Source organism: Amblyomma mixtum, chromosome 2 (assembly GCF_055824585.1).
Source record: "Amblyomma mixtum isolate Tamu chromosome 2, ASM5582458v1, whole genome shotgun sequence".
Taxonomy (NCBI): Eukaryota; Metazoa; Arthropoda; class Arachnida; order Ixodida; family Ixodidae; genus Amblyomma; species Amblyomma mixtum.
The window spans coordinates 243,068,719-243,080,617 of NC_143013.1; the positions used below are offsets into that span (position 1 = coordinate 243,068,719).

Sequence of the window (11,899 nt, forward strand, 5' to 3'; positions counted from 1 at the left end):
TGCGGCCGGCCTCATGAATTTTAAACAGGCCGCCAGAACTTACGCACACGCGCCCGGGTCATCCAACGCCCCGCGGTCCCCGAAAATACACTAGATGGGAATCATAATTACGACCACAAGCAGGCTGACGTCATCGTTACTAAGAACGGAAAAGCTGCGCAAGGGTCGTGTGCGAAAAGTTGTTTCGATGCACAATGGATAATTTGTGGAAATCTGTAAGTCGGCTTCTCCGCAAGGACCGTTTTCTAGCCAAAAGGTCTCGTTCCCAGATGACACTCTCGCATACTATGTGGTTGGTTGGTTGGTTTATGGGGTTTAACGTCCCAAAGCGACTCAGGCTATGAGAGACGCCGTAGTGAAGGGCTCCGTATATTTCGACCACCTGGGGTTCTTTAACGCGCACTGACATCGCACAGTACACGGGCCTCGAATTTCTCCTCCAAAGAAATTCTCGCCGCCGCGGCCGGGATCGAACCCGCGTCTTTTGGGTCAGCAGCCGAGCACCATAACCACTGAGCCACCGCGGCGGCCATACTATGTGGAAACGTCAAGTTCCCTTTCTGCTGTCTAATGATGGGTGTTATAGAGTTTTAACGTACTAAAACGACTCGAGCTATGAGGGACGCCGTACAGTACTGGAGGGCACCGGATAATTTCGACCACTTGGAATTGTTCAACGTGCACTGACATCGCACAGCACACGGGCCTCTTGAAGTTCGCCTCCATCGAAATTCGACTGCCGCGGCCGGGATCTGAACAAAAACAAAATTAGAATGACCCCTTTTCCCACTCCGCAGCATTAGCCCGAAGAACCCACTCCCCAGGGCACGGCAACAAAGGCCGGTCTCCGTCCTTATCCTGCATAGCCTCTGCTGCAGGCAGTACGTAACAATCCGGAGTTTTCATTCCCGCGAAGATCTTATGCGACGGTATCGCCTGAGTTCGAGAGCTTTTTGGTGGAAGACGAACCCTGCGGAGAAGCTAATTCGCAAATTTCCGCAAACGGTCAATTCCCTAGCAAAAAAAAAAAAAGAACGAACACTTTGTAAGTGGCTCACCACTCACAAGCAAATCAAATTATGGCGCCAGGAGTTTTTTTTTTTTTTAACAAAGACTGCACCGCAGGGCTCAGACCCTCATATAAAACAGGTGAACCCCAGGGGGCAATGCTCGGCTACACAACATTACACGACAGTTTGCTCCGGCAAGCATGTGTGGAAGACCACACTGCAGACACCTCCAGTCGGTGCTCAGTGACACTCCACGGAGGGAGTCTCCACTAAGCGCAAGGAATCCCACAGGGGGCACCTGGCGAACACTATCATCGCAGCAGTACTCGACGCCGCTGCTTATCCCGACAACCCCAGAGGGAGTGGGGCAGAGTGCGGAACTAGTCCAACGACCTTCCACAAGGCGGCCGGGAAGGCGACGTCGCCCGCCCTATCGCACTCCCCGGGTCACAGACACACACCTAATCAGTGGGCAACAGACTATCACTCGCTGCTCATCCTCTCCGCCGGCGAAGGCTCGAAGAAAGAAGGATGCTCCTGTTAACATTTCGACAGAAGAAACGCTTCCCAGCAGCTGTGGATAGACGAAACGGACGAAATGCCTCAAGAAGACTGCGATGAGGGGCTAGTTGGTACGGCATTATGAGAACAAATAAAACTGCGCAAAAAGGACGGGGCAAGAGAAAGAGATCCGCACGGGACAAACGCAGACCATGTAGTGTTCTTTCTTCTTGCCTTTGAAGGTGTTGCGGGTCGAATCAACACACTATAAATGGCGACGTTCTTTCTCTTCGCCTTGAACTTTGTCAGCAATACTATGCATGTGTTCGTCAGCAACCCTGGAATGTGTTGATTCGACCCGCAACACCTTCAAAGGTAAGAAGAAAGAACACTCCATGGTCTGCGTTTGTCCCGTGTGGTTCTCTTTCTCTTGTCCCGTCCTTTTTGCGCAGTTTTATTTGTTCTCATAATGAAATGCCTCATCCTAGCATTGGCGGAAAAACAAGCTAAGCGGTACCGAGCCCCAAGCGAGAAATTTCACATAGGAGAACCATGCTGAACCGCACTTTTTCGACGTAAAAAGTGCGCGAAACAAATTCAGGGGGCACTTTGTTGACCTACAAGTGCGGTGAGGCGAAAGCCTTTAGCGCGGTGTTGCTGCTTGCGACACTGGTGTGTGGTAAAGATGTTAATTGAGTACACAACTTTTTGTGAATCTTAAATGCTGGAGACACTGGAGGGCGTTTGGGAAGCATCCGTCTGATTCGACGCCTTGCAGGAGAACTACATAGGCGTTGGCAGGAAGTAGCGCAGCCATTAGCACGCTCGGCTGCGGAACGTAAGGATGGTGGTTCGAATCCCATCGTGCACAAAGATTTCTTTTTCTGGTCTGACTAGAAAACGCACGACGCCTGTGCTGACAACCTTCTGTCGACAACTATAAGGCAATAAAGGCTTTTGCCTTAAAATTATGCGTATGCTTAAGTGATCTCGAATCGATGTGTTTGCCTCAATTTCTTTGCAATTGTAGGTCCGTCAGTCGCCATATTCGAACTGCCAGCCGCACTGCCAATTATCAGGTCTGCTGTGACTGGTGTCGCCATTTGCCTATATCACATTTTTTTTTTCTTCAGATTTTTCATTTGGGTTCTCTATCTAGGTTGCTGTATAGAAAACAGGCTGCTCACAACCCGTTGGGCGGGTTGTGATGACGTCACGAGGTCACGTTACCTCCATCGACCATTAATCAATTTAATTGCCACCTGCCACGATGGACACAACACCCGACAATCTCTCGACCAATCAACGACTTTCGTGACACCGGATAACCACAACTCTATGCTATCGCATTAATTGTACAAATGGGTCCCGACCTCGACCGCCATTCTGCAAAATGGCTGACGAGTTCGCTACGCTGCCCGGCAGGCGTGTCCGCAGATTGGTCACGCACATAAGTTGAAGCGAGAGCACACCCTGTAAAAAACAATGGCGAGGAGGCTTTGCGCATGCGCAGGGCGTTGCCCTTTCGTCGATTCTCGAGATAGCTGGCTTCTGGGCTGTGGGGAGCTGCGTGCCTCAACTATTTCCTGTTCTGCGTGTGCAGATGTATGCGCCTGCTCTTTGTTAAAGGGAACACTAAGGCCAAACATCAGTTGGCCCGTATCGATGTGATACCACAAAGACACACCGATAACTGCGCTTTCAATAAGCTAGATAAGACCAAAAACGAAGTACAAGTGCCGCCATCACCGGCCGATTTCGCAAGTGAAATTGTTGCGTAACACAGATGTTTTTCTTTGCGGGTCAAAGAGGCTACGGCTACGCCGCCGTTCACTTCAAAACGGTGGCAACCCGTATAGACATCGCGAGTATTCCATAGACACGCGGCAATATATTTAAATCCTACTTTCTAGGCAATAAATTAGACATTTTGCTGCCGGGAGAACGTCCCCAACATGGCCAGATTCAGCCACGTAATCGATATTTACTGAGAGCATTAAGTGGTGAGAGGGACAAACGTCTTTGCAATCAAATCAGAGCGAAAAAGGCAAGAAGAGTTCAATGCCTTTAATTCGTTCTCACCACAGCCCTAGACGTTTGAAAAGCAAGCCTAGGAAGGTGACCGGGGGCCGATTTCGAGGCGGGGTGGTGGGTAAAACTTGGTCGGTCGGCGAGAAGGAACTTGCGCCTAATATAACACACCGAGGGGTGCTCGCGCATGCGCAGTACGGGAGAGGTGGCGGAACCGGGTTGGCTGGCCGCACCAGACGACGACTCGCTCCGAGCCGAACAGCGTCCCAATTTACAGCCGCCCATCCACGGGCGTAAGACAAAAAGAACCAGGACAAAAAACCGCCACGTACGAAACGTGAAGAAAAAAAAAAAAATCGCCGAATGCTCGGCCACCGGACCGACCAGCCAGCCCGGCCCGACCACGGTGCTGCAGCGTCGGCGGCAACAAGGGCGGGCCAGCTTTGCCGGCGAACAGCGCGAAAAGCGCCGCCAAACTGGCGTCGGACCGACGCGGTTTGGGCCAAACAAAAAGCAGACAGACGGAGAAGAAGAAAGGAACCGGACTCGGAGTGGAGAGAGAGAGCGGCTGCCCCGAGGCAAACCTCCTGCTGCAGCTGCACCAGACGAAGAAGCGAGCGCCGAAAAGCCAGAGGGTCTCTTCTTCAGAAGAGGGGCAAGCAAGCAGCAGCCGCGCAGGCCCGAAGAAGCCCGGCCCACATTACGCCGCGGCTGGCCCTTCTCGTTCGGCGAGGATGAGCGACCAGAGAGCGCGCTCGGCGAAGAAGCCCCGCGAAAATAAAGAAAGTAGTTCACGGCACCGAACACCGCCATAAGCGTCGCAGAGGGAGGAGGGCCTCAAAGCCGAAGACCCTCGGATCCGAACGACCCGAGCCCCATGAACCAACCGCCGGGGGAGGAAACAGAATGGCGAATCCCAAGCGACGCCAGCGAGGCGGCGGCACAAGGGATGAATACGCACATACGACCCCTCCGCACGGCGCCACGATCAGCGCGGACGACATTCAAGGGGGCAGGGAAGAGGCAAATAAAGAGCATCGGGAAAAGTGCAAGCCCCCCTCTCCCTTCGTCGGCGCGAAGTGGGGGCGCCGCTCTTTTGTCCGCGAGAGACGGGGAATCCCCCCCGGTGCCAATGGCACGGGAGGAACCCCGGCGAAGGGGGGCAGCGTCGACGACGAAGTGCAGGCCCCGTGGTGCAGGCAAAAACCTGTCGGCCGCTGCCACCACCCCTCCTCCTCCTCTGCCGCCCCGCCCGACTTCCTTCCGACCCCGCAAGTGGTGGAGGGGATGCGAACGCACATGTGACCTCCGACCTGGACGCTCTGTTCGTCTGGCCAACGCCGTGCAGACACTGCACTGCGTGAGACGAGCGATCTAGCCCTCGCGGATTTCCGTTGCAGCCACTGGCGAGGAAAAATTTGCTCGCGGGCTTTATCAGCTAAACTAAAAAAAAAATGAAGTCGCGTTTCATTTCTTTCCCGCGGAGGGGAGTGTTAACGGCTTTCAACGACCAAATAGTCTCGCTCCCAGACTGTCCTCGCATTCATTTCCTAAAACGGAAATGGGGAGATGACCACGTCCGCTTCGAACAGTCTCCACCTGCCTTCAAATCACGCGTAGAGCGTGAGGAGGTAAATCGGCGAAAGAGCAAGATGGTTTGCCCTGCCCTCCTAGGTAGCTAGCACCTGCCTCCAGAATAGATGCCAAGAAAGAAAGTCAACTGGGGGGCCATTTATGCTGAGCGGGTTTCACGTGCCTCCCGGCCTCAATTTTTGGCGTACAGAGCACAGGGCTGGGGTGCAAAGCAGTCTTCGAACGAGGCTTCTTGGTAGACGGACAGAATACTGAACTTCTATACTCCGCTCCAGGAGAAAGCACCGCCGCTGCAACCTAGGCTAGTCGTCGAGCCGCCCTTGAAACAATCCAAAAGCTCTCCCTCGTCTCAGAAAATAAAACGACTATAAATACGCCTAAGCAATTACCTACGGTTAACGCACGCGGAAGAATGATAGCTTACGCAAATTAGCTAGGCCAACTAGTTACGGGCATCTCGCCTCATATGACAAGCCAGGGGTTCATTTACGGGGTCACTCTTGGAGGCGGCGGTCCCACTTGAACGGTGCAGTTTAGAATTTTTTTCGTTGGTAAAAATGGGCTTCGGCATGGTTTCCCTGCATAAAATTTCCCGCCCGAAGCCCAGCCCCCATATCTTCTGCTGACAGAATCTCTACTTCGTGCGCTAACTTGGTCGACGTACAGTCGGGGACAAAAGTCTCCGGACCACGTGTTCCTCTAACGAAGCCGATAGCTCTGCTATTAGTCGGCGGCTGGAGACGACACTTGTGCGGTCTCCAGCCGCTGTCTGATAGTAGCGCTATAAGCTTCGTTTGAGGAACACGTGGTCCGGAGACTTTTGTCCCGGACTGTACGACGCTTTCTCAAAAAGCTCGAGCATGGAGCGGCATGCGACGTCAGGGGGATGCCTGCGAGACATCCGGTCAGTTCTTATTTTACCCAGCGTCGGTCACAAAGAACGGGTTTAAAAACTCGTCGAATTACAATTACAAAAAAAAAAGTCGAATTTCAGTCGCCAGGTTCTGATTGGTCGCCAGGAGTTTGCCATATCATATAGTGGACCTCATTCGAAGCTTTGCAGTTCCTATCTATGGAAATAATTAAGTCGCGGCGAGCGAACGCACTGCTTAAACTAGAACATCGCGTTAAAAGATAAAGACCAATTCGTGAACGATACAAGGAAGACCACTACGCTTTCCAGTACTGCGAGAAAAAAAAATATGCCGACAACTGAGATCTAAATCGGCGCCCATGGTGTTCACAATCTAGCAGATAATCGGAGCGTCACCGCGTGATGCAGAAAGCCATCTTGGGAAAAAAAAGTGCTGCGCGTAATAAACAGGCATCGGTTTACGTCCTGCCAATAGATTCAGAAAAAGAGCGGGCTTCAGGTGCGTACGCACGCGCGTCAACCCCGTGGGTTTCGTCGCACGGGGCAACGGGCTGGCTACCGGGAAATGAAGCTGTTTTTATTTCGGAACTGCGACCCCGTGTGCCGCTCGATCAGGTGACGCGCGTTTTCAAGGGCGCAACAGGCCCGCTACAACATGGATGCGGAGCGATGAGTCACGCCACGATAACATCACGACGCCAATAGGTTTGCGGAACGGCTTTTCTTTGCTCAATGGGATGCAATTCAAGTACGAAGAGGAACACATCCCTCGAGGCCCTCCAGCGACTGGCATCAACCGAGTGTCATGACGTCGCGGTTTATCCCATTTCACGATGAGACGCCTGCGATGACACGCTAGTGGATTAACCGGCAACGCTATGACAGAAGTCGGCGCCATTGGCAGGGGAAGAAAGGGGGGGGGGGGGTATTTTGCCGCTGCGAACTTTAGTTGTACACCATTATAGCAGAGTTTTAGCACAGCCGAGGAGCCGTTCGGCCGCCAGACTTACCCACAACATTTGTCTTACGCTCCCGATTACTGTTCTTCGCGTGTTTATCGCGCGGCAGTGCTAAAACTTGATGACTGCCGAAGACGACGCCGGACTAAAAGAATAAATAAATAAATACGCCGGGAGACGACCACGCAGTCAAGCCATTGTTCTGGATAGAGAGAGAAAGAGAGGACAAGGTGCAATGTGCGCACTGCGACACACAGGCGCAGCCTTATCAGAAGTGCAGATCAGTGCCGACGACCAGCAAGCACCGCCGGAGACGCCGCTGGCCAATGACCTCCTCCTCCGGCGCACGGCAAAATCCGTTCCGCGCAGCCAGCGAGCAGCAGACCGTTACTCACGACAGAGACAACAGAGGACCCGCTCGGAGCACACACAACTTCGCGAGCCATCCCCCCCGCCTAATTAAGCCGGCAGCAAAGAATCGCAGGACGCGCGCAACATGGCCAGCAGCTGCCCGGAAAGAGGGAGCCGCAAAAAATGGGAAGGGGCGGCGGCGTCCGCGTCGTCGCCCGCTGCCCTCCGCGCAAACGAGCCCGCCGCGGCGGTGACCGCTGGCGGGGCAGACAGCTGGCTGCACGAACGACGACCGTGAAACCGCTGGGCCGTGTCCGGGGCAGAGCCATATCCGCAACCCCCGAGCTGGGCCCCCCTCGATCACACGGCAGGGGCCGCCGATCGCCACAAGGAAAGGCGCGAGAATCGCGGAAATTCTGCGCTAGTCGTAACATAGAGAACAACGGGACTCCGTTTGATAATGTCGACTGTGGTCTGCACTGAAGCAAAGGACCCCAGCTACGGGCTCTTCGCCGGGTCTCCCTCGTGCAGCGGCGCCCGGGCGCCGCACGCGACTTGCGGGTCCTGCGTCTCTCGGGCTACGCGGGCCCCCACTGCACAGCCTGGTGCCCGCCGGCCTGCCAAGCCCGGGGTCCCCGGCCGAGCGGAGGGTGCATGACCGGCGCACGCGGGGGCCTTTGGCACGGGCCGCGCTGTTCGTCGCCCCCTCCTGACAAAGGACGCTGCACAAAGGGAAGCAAGTACTCACCAGACGACGCCGAAGGCTCCGTATCCAATGGGTCTGTCCGGCTGGATATCCTGCACTGTGACGGGCGGGTGGTAGAAGGGCTGCGCCGCGGTCAGGATGGCCTGCTGCGGGGCGGCGGCCGTCGCGCCCGTGAACGCGATCACGGGGCGGCCCGAGCGGGCGCCCACCACCGCCATGGTGTCGCCAGACAAAGGCCGATACCCAGCGCGCTGGTGGCGGTACGCGGCCGCTACTCCATCGTCTCCATTGTGGAACACCGGCGGCGGCGGGCCCGAGCTCGACCAACGGCAGCCTGCGGCGATGGCGCAGAACACCTCCAGATCAGTGGGACGACGCTGCTGCTAATTGGGCCGCAATCGGCATCACCCCGCCGCACGCACACACCACGACCAGAGAAGCACGGCCCGCGACTGATCAGGAACGGGCCACACCGCGGCCGCCGCTGCTGCTGCTGCTTAGCCTGCTGCTGCTCGGGAGAGAGGGGACACTGCACGAGGGATAGGGGGCGCTCGGGCGCACCGCACCGCGCGACGGGCACTGCTCTCGTAGCTGCTGCTCGGCGCGCCTGCGACGCTGGCTCCGCCTGTCGACTGGCGCGCAAAGCGTGGCCACGCTGTCGTCTGCTGCTGGCGCTTGGCCGAAAAGCAGACGCCGGTTCATTGTCCGAACCAGCTTTGCTTCTTCTGTGTATCGCTTTATCAGCGTTGGCCAGTCTTGCTCGCGATGCCGCAAATAACGCAGCCGCACGAAACGCTGTCCCCAGAGTCGTTCCTTAAATTTATGCGCGGCTAATGACTTTCGGGTGTTGTTTAGAGAGGCCGCGAGAGGCCATTGATGTGGCTGACGGAATTCTCGGATGGGTTGTGCTGTAAAGGCTGTGCGCCTCTCGAGTGTTGAAACTGCACCACAGTACCTCGCTCATGTAAACTTTGTTTTCCCTTTCGAAGCTGAACACTCTTGCTTAGTATGGTGAAACAGTGATTGCGTATCTCATTTTTAGATTTGGCTATAGTAGCTCTGAAATGCCAAAAACCTCTCTATTGGGGAATTATACTGCATTAAGTTGTTTAGGTCTTTGACTGAGTCTCGAAAAAATGTGGAGATAATAAAGACATACTGAGCGCGCAAGTGGATGTCCAGAAGGCTTTGTGAGGTCGCTAATGACATTGTTTCGATTTTACACAACGATACCGGCACCTATAGTGAAAATTCCGATAGCCAGCTGGGCGTCACAGCGGAAAAGACGCACGTCGGTTTTTTTTTTTTTCGCTTAATGCAAACATTTGTAACATGCCAAGTGATATCATTTTACACTGAAGGTAACTATTACAACGACCAGTTACAGAACCGTAACATCCAAGACACATCATACAACATGCATTTTAATGGTTCTTGGTGAAGCGATCCGTATGATGAGTTTTATATATTTCAATACTTCCCGTATGAGTCGTACGGAAACCATATGAAATATAGAGTTTGTGCCAGCAAAAATGGATCAAGATTTTAAAAAAGAAGCGTTCTTCCGAATTAAAATCAAATGGATGTTGTTGAAATTATGTAAAGCATCGGCTGGGCGCAGTGGCGTCGTCTGCTGCAATGTCAGCTGCGCACGGCGGCCAAGTAATATTGAGGGGGGAAGTAGAGGTAGGGTCCCTAGCAGCGGGGAGCCGGCTTCAAAGAATGTGACGTAACCTCCTCTCCGTGACCAGCAGCAACGCGATGCTTTGTGGTGCGCAGCGCAGGAGCGAATCTGGCAGAGTTTTACCAAGCCGCTGATGAGAGAACTGTAATCGCGGCGCATTTGGGCACATTGGTACGTATTGTCACGCGGTACAGTCTTGCCCACTTATAACAATCCTGAAGGTCACGCTGATTGAGTTCGTTGTATCTGATGTTCGAAGTAAGCGGGCTTCCCATATTGCAGCCAAAAATTCAAAGTGCGACAAAAGTCGCGTTTATTTCTTTAAAAGTGTGTTATTTGTGCCTACTTCTTTAAAGACGAACAAAAAATTATTGGCGATTTAATCCTGTTTGGAAATGCTTTATATGTGCGATAGCACTTTTAGCGGTTTTGATGAATGCGTTTTATTGACATATTATCGAAGATGACACGCTTGTCGCTTCGCTATATATGACTGCAAGCAGTCGCGTAGGCAGAACTATTTTTCGGGGGGTGTTATACACCGCCGGTAAAAACAAAATAAGAGAGCCTGCGGCCAAACATTATCTTAGTAATTTTTATGCTTTAATAAAGGCGAAGTGTTAGTTGTTTCGTTCACCGTAATAGCTGCATAAAAATTCGAATAACACCATCTGTCGGGCTAGATGGTTGCGATCCATATGTATCAGCAGCGCGAACACAGCAGCGCAGCCCCGCACACCTTTTCGAAGAAGGACACAGTGCAGGGGTGCTGACTCATCTGCCCTCGGGCTAAACCCTTCATGCAGCATTACAGGAAGCGAAAACGTGTTTGTGAACTTGAAAGCTTGTGAAAGAAGTTTCTGTGAACGTCACACATGTCGGCGCGCCACTTTTAAGAATATGAACCAACAAGCCGAACATGATGTTTTACTAAGTATTCGAAGTTCTGCGCAATTTATGAGGTACAGCTTATAAGGCTAGGGCCCCTAACGATGGTCTTCACTGTCATGCACGTGAGTGGAAACCTCCGCCCGGCAGCCAACAACTTTACCGAGTCGTGTTTCGACTGAACCGGTGCAAGCCGCGGCTACTACCTGTTGCTAAGCTAGCCTACGGTATTCACATACGAGCACCTACAAAAGTTATGGTACTGCTTTTCCAACGGAGAATATGAAGTACTGAGGGTGTATACCCTGTATTGAGGCTATAGGGGCTGCCATTGACCTTCATACGCGATCCTTGACGCATTGAGTTCGGATCGATTGGCGGGGAAAAAAATAATTCACATGTTAAATGAAATTTCCTTACCAATAAATTCGTCTTTTCCTGCAGAACAAAAATCAGCATAGCCAGGAGTGTCACTTTACACCTTTCCTTAGCGCGAGTGCGTAAGGTGTGCGCAAAATATTTGCTAACCCATAAATTTAATTTTTTTTTTTACTTTATTGCAGCACAGCTTTCTGTCTAATGACCTAATATATATATACTGCTTACGGAGAAAAAAATGTTTAATTGGCAAAAATTTGAGACCTGGCAGAAGAATTTAAATAAATATTAACTATATTCGGTCAGAAAAGATGAGAATAAGAAGTCTAAAGTATACAATTCATGCGTTATTACGTCAGAAACAAGTATTCAAAGTTGCAGAACTATTAACACTAGACATGTAAGAAAAGAATAAATTGCGTGCGCGATGTGTTTTGCGAAGGACGGCCCCTGACGTCTTGGAAGAAGCACTGCTGGTGGCGTGGAATCGTTCACAAAGTGCCTGGTACCTTCAAAGAGACTCGGAAAGCAGCGAACCTATTCGGCAATGGCACCTGTCGATGGCCGAACGGGCTAATTATATGCGCCCTCTGATCACTTACTTTGCCTTTGGTAGTTCTCCGTTGACGACTCCAACGATGCCTCGTTCCCCCTGGGACCGCACCTTTGGCCTACCTGATGCCTTTGTAGAAGTTGACTTCTCGTCCACGGTGTCAGCATCGTCAGCAGTAACACAGAGAAATGCGGCTCGATCAATTCACGGGCGCGTTTAGTCAGACTGCCACGAAACAAATAGAGGGTTCGTCTTAATTGTACCAGTATGTAATATCATTCTTTAGGCTGAAAAAGCCACTCCTACAGGCGTAGAAAATTATGCAAATGTAGGGCTTTGTGAAATGAGTACGCTGAAACCGGGAAAGCGCG

At 52.5% G+C, this 11,899-nt stretch overlaps 1 protein-coding gene across 2 annotated transcripts in view; it reads right to left on the reverse strand.

Annotated features, from left to right (window-relative positions):
- Positions 1–8,556, reverse strand: part of nmo (serine/threonine-protein kinase nemo) — an 82,486-nt gene extending 73,930 nt beyond the window's left edge. Inside the window, exon 1 of one of the 2 annotated variants that reach the window (XM_089573403.1) lies at positions 8,068–8,556. In XM_089573403.1, coding sequence (XP_089429529.1) covers positions 8,068–8,243 — 176 coding nt within the window. In that variant the 5' untranslated portion in view covers positions 8,244–8,556. The remainder of the gene's footprint in view (positions 1–8,067) is intronic. The other variant, XM_089573404.1, reaches the window with a different exon arrangement.
- Positions 8,557–11,899: the final 3,343 nt, after the last annotated feature.